The sequence below is a fragment of the Aptenodytes patagonicus genome, chromosome W (assembly GCF_965638725.1).
Source record: "Aptenodytes patagonicus chromosome W, bAptPat1.pri.cur, whole genome shotgun sequence".
NCBI classification, from domain to species: domain Eukaryota; kingdom Metazoa; phylum Chordata; class Aves; order Sphenisciformes; family Spheniscidae; genus Aptenodytes; species Aptenodytes patagonicus.
In genome coordinates, this window is record NC_134981.1 from 10,209,614 (window position 1) to 10,227,758 (window position 18,145).

Consider the following 18,145-nt stretch of genomic DNA (forward strand, 5'->3'; position numbering starts at 1 on the left):
AGGAAAAAACCCCATGCCACAACCAAACCCACCCTGAAGGCAAGTTAAGCATGGCGGGACAGGAGTAAGGGAGTGGAAAATCTTGCCCCCAGCAGAAGCCGTGACACCTCCATGTATACAAGACCCCTGGAGCCAGGCACTGACCAAGGAGGGCTCAAGACCCTCATGCCGCAGCTCTGCTGCATGCTGCCTGCTCACCTGTGAGGCCAGCCTTCAGGTTGACGATCAGAGGGTTGTTTTTCCAGTCGAAGGTTGCCAGCAGGTCGAGGAAGCGCAGGAACCCCACCTGGGGAGAGCTGCAGGCGAGACAAAACAGTTCAACACCAGCATTTGCTCCCTTGGCAGCAAGAGGGGCTCAGGGGTGACTTAGTGATGCCCAGCCCACACGCAGCCCAAGAAGGGATGTCCATGGTGGGAGAGGGAAGTACAGAACAAGCATGAGGCGCTTCCCCTTCTCCAAATCCCCGGGGAAAGTCTTTCCCCCTTGTTCCTCCCTCCCCAAGTAAAAGAAACCAGCAGAAAGTGAAACATTGCCCCCAGTCGCCCCATCTCCCACTGCTTCCCCCACCCAGACCCCCAGGGTTGGAGCAAGGGGGAAGCTGAGAGAGGGCTGTTCCCATCTCCGGTGCAGCTCCGAACAATGCCAGCCAAGCTCCCACTGTGCCTCTTCCCCTGCGACACAACATGTGCATGAAGCCAGACAGCTGGGAAGATGGGGCTCCTGCTAGCAGGGTATTTTAGGAGATACGAAAGCATTTCGGGCATCAGGCTGTTATTCCTGCTACTTTGGGGAAGGAAACCGGACCCCAAGTGCAGGGCAGAGTAACCTTTTGGCTCCACACAGAGCAAACACACTCCCTTTAACTTCATTTCACTCCCTCTGGGCCACATCCCGTCCACCTACCAGAGGCCAGCAAGCAATTGGCCCCGCGGGGTTATTTACCAACACACTGCTCCATTCAGCTTTCAGCAGCCGACTTCTCGCCCTTCCCTCGGGAGTCTTCTCCAGGAGGAAGGGAGGCTGCAGCCGCCAGCACCACCATAACATCCCTCTCGGGGAACCCAGGAACCCCAGCGTGCTGGTAGCCACAATGCAGCCCTCGCCCCTGCTTCTCCCAGCTGTCAGCCCCAGGACAAGGGGCCCCACCAGTCCTCAAGAAGGCACAAGACACCCCGCAGTTGTGTCGCCAGCACCCAGAGGCCATGAGGACGCTTGCTCCCATCCTTACCTGCTTCCCCCCTCGCTCTGCAGCGCACTGGGCAGGGGAAGCTGCAGACCCGCAGCGCCAAGCATCTCCATCTCCTCTGGCCAGCCGCTCCCAACAGGGCTTGGGACAGTGTTTTGGCAGCACAGGGGCCTCATGCTCACTGCTGTGCACCCTCCCAGCACCTCCTGCCCTAGCAGCATCCCATCCTTCCTCTATCCCAGGTAAGGAAAAAGGCACTAAATCCCCATCGGGCCAGCCTGGGCTCCTCATCCTCACCTGGGCGGCGTGAAGGGGGCTGGGTGGAGGAAGAGAAACGCCACAAGGAGGTCCACACACTCCTCAGAGATGTTGTCGCTCAGGAGCTGGGCGCTGACCCAGCACTTGGCCAGCCGGCAAGTGCTGCCAAAGACGGGGTGCTGCTGCTGGAGCCTGCGAGGAGGGAGACAAGCCACTGCTCAACCCACACATCCCAGGACCCAAAACGCCCTTTTGGCATTCGGCAAGAGAGAAGAGAGGAGCAAATGTCTGCCAGGAACATGTACGCAGCATCACGAGCACAGGGCACTCACTGTGGGTGTTGAGATTTTGGGGGAACGAAGGGGAAATGCTGCCACATGCTCCTCTCTAACCATGCGGCTCTTTGGTACTTGTCTCCCCCATACCAGTGACCTCGGATGTGACAACAGGGACAACTGGTGCCACCCCCACCCACATTCATCCCTCCATCCTCCCATAGAGCCTCTCACGAGGTGGGCTGAAGGGCCACTTCCCATGGTGAGCTCCTCGCCCCATCACCCTCCAACATCCAATGGCACCTCCACACTGGTTTCCAGCCATGTCCCGTGTCCTGGCCCCCCAGGCACCCCCTGCCTCACCTACCCATGGAGCCGGTTAGATAGGGAAGATGCAACATCTCCAGCTCCAGCTGCCGAGACTCCGCTGTGTCCTGGTACTTCACCATTCCTTCCGGGGTGACCACTTCCTTCAAGATCAGGCGCTCCTGGTGGTAGGCTACTTGGAGATGGAAAACGTAGCCGTCCTGAGATGGGAGCAGAAGGTGAAGTCAGGCTTGGTGGTAACATAAGTAGGCTGGTGTGCTACGCTGCACCTCAGGGACACAACAGCAGCATCCTGGCATCAGCGCGGTCTCCCCATGCTCTTTCCTGGGCCCACCATCCAAATCCTGGTTTTGTCCAGTGGGACCACCCCCACAGCCCCCTGCCTGCCTCCTCAGTAACAAGTCAGGTCTGGAGAAGGTCCCTGTCGCCCCCCTACCTTGTACACGTCGGTGTGGGTGACCGCAGGTCTGCAAACCAGCTGGTGCTGCTGCTGGAGTTGCCCAGCCAGCTGGAGGTGGAAAGCTGCCTTGATGCGCTTGATGGCTTCTTTGTCCTGCGGCCACTGCCTTCCATGTGGCAGACGACTGGGGGCAAAGGGACAGCAGAAGGCCAGTGAGCCCCACACAGAAATGAGGTGTTGGATGGGGGTGGCTGGGACTAGAGGTTACAGCAGGAGAGCAGGAGGAGCCGGGGCTCTGCTCCCACCTGCGGCACACCAACGCAACAGTAATGGAGCCAGCATCACTGCCTGCCTTGGCTTCCCCCCACCAAGTCATCTCCCACTCACATCTCTCCCCACTTACCTTCCCTTCAAAGGGGCTATGTAGGCCGGGCAGGGCTTCTCTTCCAAGGGAAGCAGCAAGTGCTTGGTCCTGATTCGGGTATGGAAGGAATAAATTGGCTTCATGGGAATGGGAGGGAAGATCAGGGAGAGAGCAGCCGCCCAGGGACTGAGAACAGGGAGCAGAAACCCCGCAGCACCACGCACCCCCTCACCCCAAACCTCCCATCCCAGCAAAGCCCCCCGGCATGGAGGGATTAGCCAACTTGTGCACAGCCAGCCCCAGGGATGGGACAGCAAAGAAGAGGTACCGCATTGCCCCGAGGGCTCTCAGGAGCCACAAAAGCAGAGAGTGACTAATTCTCTCTGTGTCCCCTCACCCCAGGGCATCCCCCCAGCTCCTTACAGACCCCCATGCGCAGGCCGTGCCCAGGGACACTCACATCCGTGTACCGGAGGGCTGGATGGATGCCCTGCACGGCCATCACCGTTAGCGGCAACCCCTTCAGGTTCCATAGCTTGCGGCTCAGGTCATCGTAGGAGCAGACGACACTGACCATGGCCGCCTCGCCCATCCCCAATGCCTGCGGACATACAGGGAGCCTCTCCGTTCACCTCTCCCGCTCCTGCACAGGCGCCCACCTCACCTCCCTCTCAGGCTGGCATTGCAGCCAAGCTCCAAGGAGCCAGGACTGCCACCCCAGGGAGCAGCTTCTGGCAAGAGCGCTCAGCAAAATGGGGAGGTAAGAGAGAGAGGGAAGCCAAGGGCAAGACTGTCTGCGGCTCCCCAGCAGCCACAGGCATCCTAGAGGCTGCGTTTCAAGCGGCAAGTGAAATTATTTCCTGCGCAAGACACTAAGGCAGCACCAAGAGCTGTACTGCCAGCATTCTCCCTAGGAAGGGAGAAGCTAAGAGTGATTTGGGGGTAAAGAGATCACATACTGGCAAGGTGAGAGCTCTGCTACTGCCTCCCCACCGGTTACTGCAGTGCCAGAGACGGCAGTTAATAGAAAACTGCTCCAACTACATCCTTAGCCAAGGCAGAGCTGTGAAGCATGGCAAAAGAAAAGACAGAAAATATCCAGAGCATCGCAGGAGCCCTCGGGAGGGCGGATGAGAAGCACCGAAAGGAGAATTGCTGCTGCCCTTGCTGCTTCCATCTCCCCAAAGCACAGTAGAGTAGCCTGAACGAGGAGGAGGAGACATCACTGACGCCAAACCACCCAGCTCAGATGCAGCTGAATCGAGCCGCACGCATCCAGCCAGCCTGGGCTTTATGGCAGAGCAGCAGCACCCTCTGCGGGGTGCGCCACAAACAACAAACCCCTGTCCTGCCTGTCTCTAGAGCTGGCTGCACCGTCTATCTTCCCTCGTCCCCCATGTCCCTCGACCACCGCGGGCTCCCCAGGCCGCCTGCACACAAGCGGCTGGAGGAGCAGAGACAGACACCCCTACCCACCGCCCCACGTGCAAGAGTGAGTTTCTCCTTTGTTCCTCGAGGACTGGCAACAATCAGACTCCTAAAAACCCCTCAGGCTCTGGGACAGCGCATCCCCTCTCAGCATGGGGTTTATCAGCCTTGCTCTCCCCAGGCTAGCTTGCAGGGACACAGCGCACAGATTTTGCTGCCTCACCATACAGCAGGCTGTACAAACTAGCATCTCATCCCAAATCTGACATGCAGCTCTGCCCAGACTGCAACTGGTCCTGGTACAGAAGACACTTTCGATCAGATTTGTTCCCCTTTGCTCTTAAAAAGGGGAAAGGAAACAATTTCCTCCTCCATCCAACAACCAGGTAAAAATCAGGTTTTACCAAAGACCAGCAAAGTGGTGCCAAAGTGCTCAGGGCTCATCTCCAGGCTTTAATTTCACAAGTTGGAGAGCAGAAGTAGGGAGGGGGACATTTCCCAGCCTCCAAGATGCATCTTTTCTGTCTCAAAGTGACGTTTCTTTGTTTCAGCTGCACATTCAGCTGCAGCACTAAGGAGGGTTTGGTAGGCATGATCTAGCACTTTGCACCATGACACGAAAGATCCTTCTCCTGGGTTTCCCAGCTGGACCTACAGGATGAAGGCACAGGAGCGTCTGGCCCATGTCCTGAAGGATGCAGGACCTGAAAGGTGCAGCCGGAGGAGCACAGTGGGACAGTGATATATCCTCAGACAACGTGGACATAGTAGACACAAGCAGAGAGAGGCCAGTAGGATGTTTGCAGGGGAGAATGAGGTTTGGGGGCTACGAGAGCAAGAGGACTTCAGCAGCTCTGCCTTGGTTGGCACGAAAGGCTCGGCAGATCCAAGGAGAGCACCACGCTGCCCATCCAAGCGCCCACAGGCAGGCATTTTCCTTACCATCGCTACCTTCTCTTGGGAACCACCCAGCTGCCTCAGGGACACAAAGCTAAAATGACCCCCCTATAGCCCTCCCCATAATGCCCTTCCGTGAGAAACCCACAGCCCCACTGGGAGAGCAGCCATACCTCTTGCCCAGTCCTGATCACAGACTCCAGCAGGGCTCCTGTGTAGCAGATGGAGGATTCGGGAATGTCTGTGAGGCTACGTGGAGAAGACAACAGAGCATCAGAGCTACGACACAAAGTCATCCATCCTGATGCTGCGTGCTGCGCCCACAGGCAAGGGTCAGTCCAAGACCAAGGAATCCCTCTATACAGGATGGTCATGGTGAGGAGAAGACCAAGATCTCTGTGTGTTCTTCCCATGCCCAAGTTATCCACCCAAAGCAACGCAGCAACTCGTGCAGCTTCACAGGATTCAAAGCCAAAGCCGCCAACACGCAGCCTTTCCTCACAAGACCCCTCCTCAAGTCGGGATAAAGAGGCCCAGGCAACTCCTTTGTTCTGTGCAACAGGGTCTCATTTTTGGCAGAAGGTCTAAACTGCTACAGGGAGGCTTTCCAATGCTGTAGGGAGACCCAACTTTGTGAACCACTACAGGGTCTCAGAGGACTTCATGAAACATCCTGCAAGGTCCAGACAGCTTCTCTTCCAGCTCTGCCAACAATGAGTGTCCCAACATCCCATCTGCATGTAAGGGCAGGACCACGCTGCCTCCTTGCCCTTAGCATTACTGCCAGCAGAAGCTACAGCACCACATGCTTGCCCTCCCCACTTTCTCTCAGGAAACAGCTCGCAGCATCAGGACCACAACTGAAATGACTTTCAGATTTCACAAAGCCAAAACAACCCACAATGTCCCCCAAAGCGAGAAGCTGACAATGGGGTTACCAGGGACATGGCACAAGCCAAGAGAGCGGCAGTGACCCCACACAGCCACAGGTCCCCCAGCCTCGGCTGCTGCTCAAGCACGACTTACAGCTTCAGTAGGTGCCTGACAATCTGCTCAGGAATGAGGCATTTCTGGCAGACAGTACTGGCCTGCCACGCCACCGCCTCACAGATGCTGCCATCCTGGAACCGCCGCAGCTCCGACTTCTCCCCCCCAGAAGGTCCAGAAGTCCAAGGCCTGTGAGGGGGCATTGGCCAAGCCAGGCCAGGGACACAGGTCACCGCTGGGGCCGGCTGAACTGCTCTCACGACCATCAGCCATCCCCGCAGCCATCCGCAACCACAGCATGGCACCAGCTCTGCTCCATCCCACTCAGCACAAGCAGGGCTCCCCTCACCTCGGGGTGATCGGTCTGCGGTCCCTTCTCCAGCGTGCTGGCAGCAAACTCAGGGACAAACAGGAGCCCAAACATCAGGGGCCCGACATCCTTGTGTTTCGAGGGATCAGCGTCTATCAGCCACTGTGGGAAAATGGGGAACATGAAGCACAAGGAGAGATGAGGTTGCTGGAGCAGCGGCTGCCGGGATATCAGGCTGCTAGATGAACCTCCTGCTATGTGCTCTCAGGTGCCTGGATGAGCACGGACAGGGAAAGCCTCATTTAATAGGTCTCCCCGATGAGAAAACCAGTTGTCTTCATCCTGCCCCATTGCTGGGCCAGGAATTCTGCCCAGACCAAGCCTCCCAGCTGCACCCCACACCCCAGTACAGGGCCTCAGGTCCTGTATTCCCCACAAAGGGGACAGGCCTGTCTCCTCCCCCAGTGAGCAAAGATCCCCTCCCCGTGCCCAGCAGTGCCACGAGGAACACACAAGACCTCACATGCTGCGAAGGATGTAGTGTCATTGCCGAGCTGCATTACCTCAGGGATCTGGGGCAAGGAGTGAGCCACGAACAGCGCTCTCCCAGCCAGCCCACGGGCCAGCAGCGAGACGACGAAGGGAAGGGCCGCGGCCACATAGTTTCCACCCCGATCCATCAGCTCGTTCAGCAGCTGCATCTTCTTGCAGGCACCTTGCAGCTTGGAGACATGCTTCAGGCTACAGGAGGAGGAGAGAAGCTGGTCACCCACCTCTGCCACCAAATCCTTTCTGAGAGAGAGAGAGAGAGAGATGCTAGAGGATGGATAAAGTGGGGAGCAGAGGGTCCTGGCCCAGGATGGGAGCTACAAGAAGCAGCACTGCACTTTGGCATCTCAGGATGCAACACAGGAGATGCTGGTCCTTGAGACAGTCACCATTCCCAAAGGCTAAAGCATTGCCCCCCTCCTCCTGGGAGGCTATCTAGACAGTAAAAGCAGAATGGCCAAATGCAAGAGGCACCAGTGTCTATCTCAGAGCTAGCAGGGCCACCTCCCACCAGGCAGGTCTGAATCCACCCCAGTCCAAAGCCAGAAGCAGCCCACTCCTCTCTGAACAGGCTCCTCAGCATCACCCCACCAGCATGGCGAGACTCACTGGAAGACATGGTCAAAGGCTCTGAGCATGGGCTTCGTGGTCATGAGCAGCACCTGAAAGCCATCCACTGTCCGATCATCCAAAATTTCCATGGAGCACTTGGCTTCAAACTGGACCTGAGCAAGGAGACAAGACAGAGCAAGAGCATGAATGGGAGGGGAGAAGGAAAGCAAATCCCTCCAGCAGTGGTCACCAATGCTCCCCCACCAACCACAGCCGCCCCAGCTCCATGGATCAGCAGACCCTGATCCCAGACAGCTTCTGTCCTCAGCGTGAAGCCAAGTAACCAACAGCTGTTGCTGCTGGCCAGACAGTCCCTCCTTGATATCCCTGTCATCAAGATGGGTTTTTTTCTGCACCAAACCAGTTATTTCTGCTAAACAGCTGCTTGGCTTCACCCAAAGGTGCCCATAAAGGAAAACAACTTTCCTCCTGTGGGGGTGAAAAGCGGCACGGACTCCGGCAGACACGGCAACCAAAGACCTTTATTGCTCTTTGTTAGCATCTTTTATAGCAAGCAGAAGTACACACGCGCTACCTGCAGCTTGCAGATAGGTTATAGCCTTGTGTTCACGCGCATCTATGCTCTAGCAGATTGGCCCGTTCTTCCTGATCATGCAAAATGCCTTCATGGTCTTTATCTTGTTTTTCTCCTTCTAGCTGCACATTCCTTTCTCCGTTGTTTTCTGCTTAAGTGCCTTGTCATGCTAGGTGGTGCAGTGTTTGCTCATTAAAATCAAACTCAGGAATGTCCATTAGTGAGATTCCCATCCCCACATCTCCCCCTTTTTGTTTTACTAGAAACACTGCTGAAACAGATCTTTCAATCATTTTTCGCATACCTTGTAACAGACACGGCACACAAACCAGGATGCAAAGGAACATTACTAAGCATAGCCCTCCTAGCTTGGCTAGTCCTTTTAACCAGCCACTTAGACCCCATTTCCCGAATAATTTATCCAGCCAATCCCAGGGGTCTTCCACTCTTAGCTTCTGTACTCCTTCCTTCAACATCTGAATGCTGCGGTGAATTGATTCCGAATGATCAGATAGGTTCATACAACACATTCCCTCCAACTCTTCACACCCATGGCCTTGCGCTAAAAGCAAAAAATCTATCACTGCTCTATTTTGCAAAGTAGCATGTCGTATAGAATCTACATCCATTAGTAATCCCGTTAGTGCTTCAGAGGTTGCATTTGATTGTTTCGCTAGCCAACATCCTAATTTATTTAATGTGACCAAACTTTTTGCTGCTGCGACACCTGGAGCCAAGATTGCAACCGCAGCTATAGTGTTCCGGTTCCATAGGTCGACAGCATCATCACATTGTGAAGTGTAGGCATGTGCTCTGCGCTTACCGCGCGTCTTAGGGGTGCTCCTTCTGTGGTCTAGGATCATAGATGTGTTTGGCATTAGTAGAGTTAATCTTCCCAACGAACACGGCCCACCTTTAATATGAGAGGGAATGCCAGGCCAGGCTCAGGAAACATTGGCCCCTGAATAATTGAAATACAAACACCAATCCATTTTTATGGACCCTAATAGCTCGAGTTCCTGAGGTTCTATTGGCAAGTGATTAAGATGTGGTAGGCATCCATCCCAATTGTCAGTGGCGTGTCGTCCCCCCCCGCAGGCCTCCTTGAAAGGACTAATCAGGCCCAAGTCCCAATTATCTAAAGGAAGCCCCACTAGGCAGGTAGAAAAGGGGTTCCGGGGGAAGATATCGACAGGCAGATGGAATCCTGTCCTGTCTGATTGGCCAGAGTTACCCAAACATTTTCCTTCGGCTGTGAGGGTGCCCATAACGCAGCAACCGCACACAGTGATACTAGCCACAAGACACCCCCCCATGCTGGCGTCATGGTTTACGTTCTCTTTTTGTTCCGTTTCCACCCAAGTCGTTTGTCACACTGTCGTTTGGTACTTTCCCAGTCCGTTTCCCACACAGTCCACAGCTGGGGGACACAATGTGATCTCCCACACACTAGCTGTAGATTCTGTGGTTTGGCGTTCCCGGTGGTATTCCCTTTACACCTTGTGCACCTTCCTGCCCGGAACTGAGAGTGACAATACCGGTTTCTTTCGCAATTATCACATTTGCACAAAGTCCATGCGTGATGTGTTGATCCGGGACACTGGAGGCAGGGAATTCCTGTCACCTCTCGATTATCCAGTTGACTGTTCTCTGCCGCCTGGTGTTCCCAGTCCACGGCTAATGGCAACCCACTTGGTCCCCTATATACCCCGGCACAGCCTGGCCCACTAGGTGGTTCCCCGAATATCGAATGAGATACTTTGTGTAAGTCCCAGTAATCTACTTCAAACCGTTGATGCATCTGTGGGCTCCTTGGGCTCCTTGTCCAGATACGGTCAAACGCAGCGGGCGGGTATCCACCGGGGTCCACGATCTGTGGAAACACAAGCATATCCTCTCCCCCATGTTATAAGATCATAAGGGCCTTCCCACTGGCTATTTTCCAATGACTTGACCCACACCCGAGCCCTTTCTCCTGCTGGAGAAGCCGAGTTACAAGATGTAAAGTGTCTCGCTATTACCGTGTTAGGGCTGCCAACGGCTGTCCTGTCTTCCCTTATTGTAAGATGATTTAACACATATATTGCTTAATGGAGGCGGGCTTGCGGTGATTCCCCTAGCATTCCCCCTTTTTGTTTTTGTAGTAGCTGCTTGAGAGTGAGATGAGCCCGCTCTACGATGCCCTGGCTCTGAGGGGAATAAGGGATACCAGTGATATGTCGAATGCCCCATTGTGCCAAAAAGGCCTGCGTTTTTGCGCTTATGTACCCGGGCCCATTGTCCGTTTTGATCTGGTGTGGAACCCCTAGAGCAGCAAAGGCCCCTTTCCAGTGCCGTAAAATATCTTTGCTTTTTTCTCCGGTCTCTGCGGTCGCCCATAGAGCTCCGGAGAATGTATCGATGGAAACATGCACATATTTTTGTTTGCCAAATTCTCCAATATGAGTAACATCGGATTGCCAAATCTGTAGGGCCTTTTCTCCTCGGGGATTTACCCCTGTTTGGGGTATGGGAACTAATTGCTGACAGTCAGGACACATTTGTACGATACTTCGTGCCGTGTCCCAAGTCAACCCAAATTGTCAACGCAGCATTCGGGCAGATTGATGGAAAAACTCATGCGACAATCGGGCTTGTGTAGAAATGTCTGGTACAGGGATTGTCCATACGGGGGCAGCGAGACGATCCGCTCGCGCATTCCCTTCTGATATAAACCCTGGGAGGGAGGTATGACTCCTCACGTGGAGCATGTAATACGGGTTTACGCGGCGATTCAACAAGTCCCATACCTGTTTGAACATTAAAAACACTGGTTCGTTATCAACTTCTTTGAGCCAAGCCTTTTCCAAGCGCCTGACAACGTTGGCGACGTACTGAGAATCAGTAACCAAATTTAATGGCATCTCCCATTGGCGAAAGACCTGAATTACTGCATATATTTCCACCAGCTGAGGACTTCCTACAACGTGGTGAACTTGATGTTTCCATTCCCCTTTTTCACACCACACTATAACTGCCTTACCTGTTCGTCCTGATCCATCGGTGAATAAGGTGGGTCCTTCGACAGGTACCTCCTTACTCAACGATTCAGGAATTATACTAATTTCCTCATTAAGGGAGAATAATTTGTGAGATGGATAGTGAATTAGAATTTGTCCCTTAAAGTTTTCCAGCGCTATCTGTAGTTCTAGGCTATTAGCCTCACACCAATTAAGGTGGTCTTTAGTCAGTGGGAGATAAATTGTTTTAAGATCTGTGCCCGTTAATTCCAAACATCGCGCGCGTCCCTTTCGCACAAGCATCGAAAACATTTCCACCCTTGTCACTATCATTTTTGGTGCTTGATGCAGCAGGAATACCCATTCAATGATGGCTAAGGGATCCTGGGTACCCTTGCTGTCCCATTGGCCTAAGAGGCCCACTGCTTGTCGGGACTGATTCAGGACATACAAGTTAACTCCCAATCCTTCAATTACGCGTTGTGCTTGCCTTTCGGTAAGCGCCTGTGATATTTTTTGTAGCGCTTGTTTGGCCTCTGTCGTTAATTCTCGTGGAGATGTCAACTCAGGATTACCCTTTAACAACTTGAACAGTGGGTTTAACATGTCATTATCTATTCCCAGCAATGGGCGTACCCAATTGATAGTCCCTACTAGTTTTTGCAAGTCATTCAGTGTTTTAATGTTAGATTGCAAGGTTATGGGTTGGGGCTGTATCGTATGTTCTAAAATCTTCCACCCCAAGTACTTCCACGGGGCTTGCACTTGCACCTTTTCAGGAGCTATTTGCAAGCCGTATGTCTTTAACCCCTGCAACATATCTTTCATAACTGTGATGAGTTCCTTTGGGTCTCGTCCGGCGATTAAAATATCATCCATGTAGTGATAACAAATTAAGTCAGGATATTTGTTTCTTATGGGCGACAACACACGCGCAACATACATTTGACATATTGTGGGACTGTTTTTCATGCGCTGGGGCAACACCGTCCAATGATATCGCAGCCTAGGCCCTTGATGGTTTACAACTGGGAGAGAGAAGGCAAATCTGGGAGCATCTTCCGGCGCTAAGGGAATCGTGAAAAAGCAGTCTTTCAAATCGATAATCACAATGTCCCATTGACGAGGTATCAATGTTGGCGAAGGCATACCTGGTTGCAATGTCCCCATATCTTGAATCACGGCATTTACTTGCCGTAAATCATGTAGAAGTCTCCATTTGCCACTTTTCTTTTTTATAACAAACACTGGGGTGTTCCAGGCGCTGGTGGTGGGAACCAGATGTCCTTGACTCACTTGCTCGTCCACCAACGTTCGCAACGCGTCGGCCTTTTCCTGTGATAGGGGCCACTGATCCACCCACACTGGCTGATCGGTGAGCCATGTGAGTCGAACGGTGGGCCGAGCGCCAGTGACCCCCGCTAAAAATGTTGATGTGAATCAGCAGTGCCAATCAGTAGTCCCCAAGGGCTCAAGACATCTCGTCCCCACAGGTTTAACGGCACAGGAACCACAAAAGGTTGAATAGTTGCAACCTGTCCTTCCGGGCTTACAATCTGTATTAAGTTGGCACTCTGCCTGGACGTCGACAGGCCTCCGATTCCCACTAGCCCCGTGTTGACCGGGATGGTTTCCCATGATCCAGGCCACTTTGCAGTACTGATGATAGTAACGTCTGCCCCTGTATCTATCATTCCCTTCACTACCAGTTGTTCCGGTTTGCTGCCTTTATTCTTTAGAGTGCAGGTCAAAGTGGGCTGAGTTCTTTGGACAAGCTGAGTCCAAAAAATATTTGGTTCACCTGTGGACCCAAATCCACCAGCCCCCCGGGAAATAGGATCCCGATTACGAACCATACTCTTAAAAGGAACTAGCTGTGCAATCCTACTTCCAGCTGGAATAAATACTGGAGGAGAGGGGGTCCATAGCAACGCTTGCAGCTGTCCCGTATAATCCGAGTCGATAACCCCAGGTAACACAAACAAACCCTGCATAGTAGCACTGGACCTCCCCACCAATAGGGCACTCAGCCCCTGGCCAAGGGGGCCTCTCACATTGAGGGGCACCCTGTGCACAGTCTGATCGTTTATAGAGAGATTGGTGGCTGTGGAGACATCCACTCCGGCACTGCCGATGGTTCTGGCCTTGAGGTGACCCAGGCCTGCTGAGACAGCGGTCTCATGGGGTTTTGGGGTTGGGGATTTTGGGGTGGCATTTGTGTCGGTGCGCGCCCCCACCTCGCGCTCGACTTCCCGTTTCCCGACAAGGGTCAACCGCGGAGATCGTACTTTGACCGGCATTGATTAACATAGTACCTCCCCTTGCGGCAGCGCGAGCAAATACCAGGGGGCTGCTGAATTCCTTCCGATCCTCCCTTCTGTACAGGATTCTCAGGACATTGCCGTTTAAAATGCCCCGAGTTTCCACAGCGGAGACACGCTTTGTTACCGGGACGCAAGGCAGCGGCTAAATAGGCTGCAAAAACCTCATTCTTATGTGTAATTGAACCCACACGATTGCACGCGTCAAGCATGTCTATTATGGTCGGATTTCGCAATGTCTATAAGACTCTTTTACAGTCCTCATTGGCATTCTCTATAGCCCATTTCATAAGCAATGCCTCTTTGGCTTCAGGATTTTGTATTTGTTTTTGAATAGCTTCTTGGAGCTTGTCGATAAAATCCATATAAGGTTCGTTGGTCCCTTGCTTAATGCTAGTAAAAGATTTTACCGGTCGTCCTGTATCAGGGACCTTTACCATTGCTTGAAACGCAAGGTCTGCTGATTGTCTTAAAATTTCAGGCACCAGCCGTGCCTGCAGTTGCGGCGTATTGACAGGGTCCTCCCCCATTAACTGAGCAAGTCCTGCGCCCCGTAGCGGGTCTCCCGCTCGCCGTTAAAAGCAGTAGCCGAATCAAGGGGAATTCCCTTTCGTTTTAGCCATGAAAGCAATAGGCGGAGGGTATGGTCATCATACTTAACTCCACGCTTTTCTAACAGTTTCTTAATAATACATAGTATAGATTCCTCCTCCTTAGTTAGTTGCGATCCCATTTTAAGTTTCCCAGCTGCTCACCTCTGCTCCGACGAGGCGATGATTCAAAGTTCCGGCTCCAGCTCTTTCCTGAGACTGCTCTGTCTCCCGCTGGCTGTGACTCGTTCAGCTGGCTCCCCACCGGTGCTCAGTTCCAGCATTTTCGCCCCACGTTGGGCGCCATTTGTGGGGGTGAAAAGCGGCACGGACTCCGGCAGACACGGCAACCAAAGACCTTTATTGCTCTTTGTTAGCATCTTTTATAGCAAGCAGAAGTACACACGCGCTACCTGCAGCTTGCAGATAGGTTATAGCCTTGTGTTCACGCGCATCTATGCTCTAGCAGATTGGCCCGTTCTTCCTGATCATGCAAAATGCCTTCATGGTCTTTATCTTGTTTTTCTCCTTCTAGCTGCACATTCCTTTCTCCGTTGTTTTCTGCTTAAGTGCCTTGTCATGCCAGGTGGTGCAGTGTTTGCTCATTAAAATCAAACTCAGGAATGTCCATTAGTGAGATTCCCATCCCCACATCCTCCATCATTCAAGCAAGACAGGTAAGGCAGCACTACATCCAAGTCTTAAAATTCACTTCTAAGCTTCAGAGCTGGAGATGGATGTTAAAAGCTTAAAAAGCAACACTGAACTCCCCCTCCCCACATCCAACGTCCTCCTCCAAGACATCTAACCACCCTCTGCCTGCCTCAGCTCACTCCTAAGACAGCATCTCAGGATGCCATCACAACCTGCCTGGTACCTGGCGGTATTTGCTAGCAGTCATATCAGCGCAGAGGTTCACCAGCCCAGAGGGATCCACAAAGACCACTTCAAACACCTGGTGGAAATCATCCAGGACAGGCTGGAAAAGCAAACGCGGTCCTTAGTGCCACGGTGCAGCACAGACACCAGGGCACCACCACCCCGTTACCATCTGATGTCCCTGTAACAGGCACATCCCTGCCCGGGCAACACTGGCAGCACAGCCAGACACAGGGACAAGCCCCTTCCCCCGGTGGGTTGCTTACCAGGGAGGCATCCACATCCTTCGCTAGGCTGATCCCCGTCACGCTTCAGGTCAGTGGTAGCTGTGGGCAGACAGGAAGGAACAAGTCACACCACCATCCACATCTCCCCCACCGGTGAGGGTGGTACAGCTATGTGCCAATACCACTGTGGTCTCGCAACATTAACAGTGCTACAACGCGATGCTGGCCTCCACCCTGTGACGGGACCTACCCACCCCTCTGCAAGCTGCTCCATCCAGCCCTGCTCTACTGCCTCATCCCCTTCTGTCCATCCCACCCACAGGGTCTCAGCATCAGAGAGAGAAAAGCCACAATTCCCCCTTTCCCCACCGTATTCAGGCTTCGTGCAGAGACTCTGCTGACACCAGCCTTTCCCTGCCCAGAGAGGCCCCTGGAAACTCACCCAGGAACTGCAGGGTGCTCCTCAGCACCTGGTACCCACTCATCATCTTGATGATCTTGCGTTTCATCAGCAGGTAGGCAACCAGCATGGAGACCAAGAAGCCGCTGAAGCACCCTAAGCCCTGTGAAAACAGAGGGCTGAGTCAACAAGAGCTCAATGAGGCACCACGAGGCCCAGAGCCTACCCCACATGACTGCTTCTGGCTTCTGTCATCACCAGCAGGGCAGCCCCCAAGCTCCAACCCCGCCAGGAAGACATTGAGGCAAAGCCCTGTACAACGAGCAGAGATATGGATCCCCTTGCAGGAAGGCAACACCTCAAAGTTCTTTGGGAAATGGGATGAATTCCCCCCCAAAAAAAAAACAAACCCCAAAACCCACTACATCATTCCGGGGATCTCAAAGAAGCACGATTGTCCGGTTCACACAGACTCATTGCAACCCACAGGGTAGGATGGAGCTCCTTGAAACCTAACACAGCTCAAATCAGTCACAAGCCCACCACCCCACCCACCAGGACCAAACCACCACCTTTCCACCACTAGGAAAGGAGAGCAGGCCAAAGGCAGGTTAGCCAGGTGAGCAGAGCCTGCCCTGTCCCCTGGCACAGGACATACCTTGCTGAGCTGCTGCTGGTTCAGCCAAACTTTGAGAAGGGCCAGGCCATCCTTCATGCCCGGGAAGTCAGCGGCTGCGCTAGACAAGAAGTGCAGATGGGACAGCAGCACTGTGTCGCAGAGGATGGAGTTGTTGTAGTGCGGGGTCGGGGGCTCAGTGGCTCCTGTGTGGGGAGACGACAGCACGTTGGACCCAACCACAAACCTCCTGTTCACAGAAAAGGGCTGCAGCGAACCCACCTCCCAGCACTGGGTGAACCGAACAGCCTCGTGTTCCCCCAGCCCCAGGCCTTACCTTCTTTGGGGGTGTTCTGCTCCATGAACCAGGCTGTCCGGACGTTGTTCTTGCTGGGATAGAAGCAGCTGGGTTTGAAGAGACCCGGGACAGAACAGGCATGGAGTCGGATGGTGACCATCTTCTCATCCTTGCCTGTAAGCACCAGGAGATAGATGTGCCAGAGGAAGAGGTGTCAGAGACCCAGAGACTAACTTGAGAAAACAGGGAGCATCCCCAGCTCGGGGAAAGGAAAAGCTCCTTCCCAGCAAAGCTCAGCAGCAGTGGACATCATTTCAGAGTAGAGAGTGACCACATCCCAGAGCCAACAATAACCCAGAGGTCGCACTGCTTGTGTTCAAGCCCTGTCTTCATCCCCGCTGGCCAGTCTGGTACCCCAGCACCCTCCTGTCCACCCTGGCCTTGCCATGCCACTGCCTGTCCCAGATCCAAACACACTATCGCCTTGGGTCTGCGGAAACAAGCAGCATCCAGCAGCCCGTGCATCCCACATCATCTCAGAGAAGAGCCAGACTGTGCACAGCTGCCTAGGGAAGGCAAAAGGATGGCGGGGAGCAGGGGTGGGGAGAACGGGAAGGACAGTGCTAGACGTAGCCATATTTTTGTAGGGTCTGCTTTACTCCCCAAAGTACCCACAGGGTGGGCCGGCCAGCAAGGCCAAGGCTGGGGAGCCCAGCCAAGCTGCAGAGGCGGATCGGGAGGGGAAGAGACCTTGAAGACTAGGGGGGGTGTGGACGGAGAGAGCAACTGGGAGCACCGAAGCTCCAAAATTTATCACCAATTGCAACAAGAGCCCCAAACTGACCCCTCTCCTAAGGGCCTGTTACATGGCATGAGACCACCACCATCTGCCGGTACCCACTCATGCACCCCACCAGAGCAAGGCTCAAGTGCTACCTTGCAGCCTCAGGAGCAGGATGGGCTTGAGATGGTTGCTGTTCGTGTAGGCAAACTTCACGCTGCCAAAGAGCTTCTCCTTGGAGAAGTGCTGGGCGATGTGGACCAGGTACAGAGCTCTCTTCCGGTGGTAGCGCTGGTTCAGGTTGTCTTTGTCCTGGAAGATTTCCTGGGAAGAGAGGGACGGGGCAATCCCACCTCACCTGCCTGCAGAGCCCAGTTCAGCCTGAGACACTACGCCACCCACCGCTCTCCCCGGCCCCACAGGCAGCCCTATCTCAGACATGCAGCTACAGCCCCAAGGAGCTCCAAGTCAGTCAGGAGCACTACCTTGCTGCTGGCTCACCAGGCTCTAGGATCACAGGAGACAGAGCAGAGCCATGCAGCCAAACAGGGTGTCGCTTCGTCTCAAACCCCATTAGAGCAAGTCTGGGCAGCAAGGGGAGGGAGCTCTAGAGGGGTAACAGCCTGCAAATATCACTCTCCCTGTAACACAGACTTGGGTATCGAGGCAGAAGTGCAATGGGGTACAAAGCCGGACAGCATCCTGTATCCCTAGCAATGTGGAAGAGGTTCAGCCCAGGCAGAGAGAAGGAAGATCCTCATGAGGAACTGTCCTGGTTTCGGCAGGGATAGAGTTAATTTCCTTTCTAGTAGCTGGTACAGTGTTTTGGATTTAGGATGAGAACAAAGTTGATAACACACCGATGTTTTAGTTGTTGCTAGGTAATGCTTACACTAGCCAAGGAC

The 18,145-nt window shown here is 53.7% G+C and overlaps 1 protein-coding gene across 1 annotated transcript in view; it reads right to left on the reverse strand.

The window, feature by feature from the left end:
- LOC143172162 (nucleolar protein 6-like) overlaps positions 1–18,145 on the reverse strand; it is a 52,297-nt gene that overhangs the window by 20,228 nt on the left and 13,924 nt on the right. The window contains 19 exon segments of the mRNA XM_076361419.1: positions 199–296; positions 1,485–1,637; positions 2,084–2,247; positions 2,484–2,631; positions 2,851–2,971; positions 3,271–3,412; positions 5,310–5,385; positions 6,163–6,287; positions 6,289–6,312; positions 6,473–6,595; positions 6,997–7,174; positions 7,592–7,707; positions 14,917–15,018; positions 15,185–15,229; positions 15,231–15,244; positions 15,588–15,708; positions 16,204–16,367; positions 16,499–16,633; positions 17,396–17,564. Of these exon segments, the coding sequence (XP_076217534.1) occupies positions 199–296; positions 1,485–1,637; positions 2,084–2,247; positions 2,484–2,631; positions 2,851–2,971; positions 3,271–3,412; positions 5,310–5,385; positions 6,163–6,287; positions 6,289–6,312; positions 6,473–6,595; positions 6,997–7,174; positions 7,592–7,707; positions 14,917–15,018; positions 15,185–15,229; positions 15,231–15,244; positions 15,588–15,708; positions 16,204–16,367; positions 16,499–16,633; positions 17,396–17,564 (2,218 nt within the window).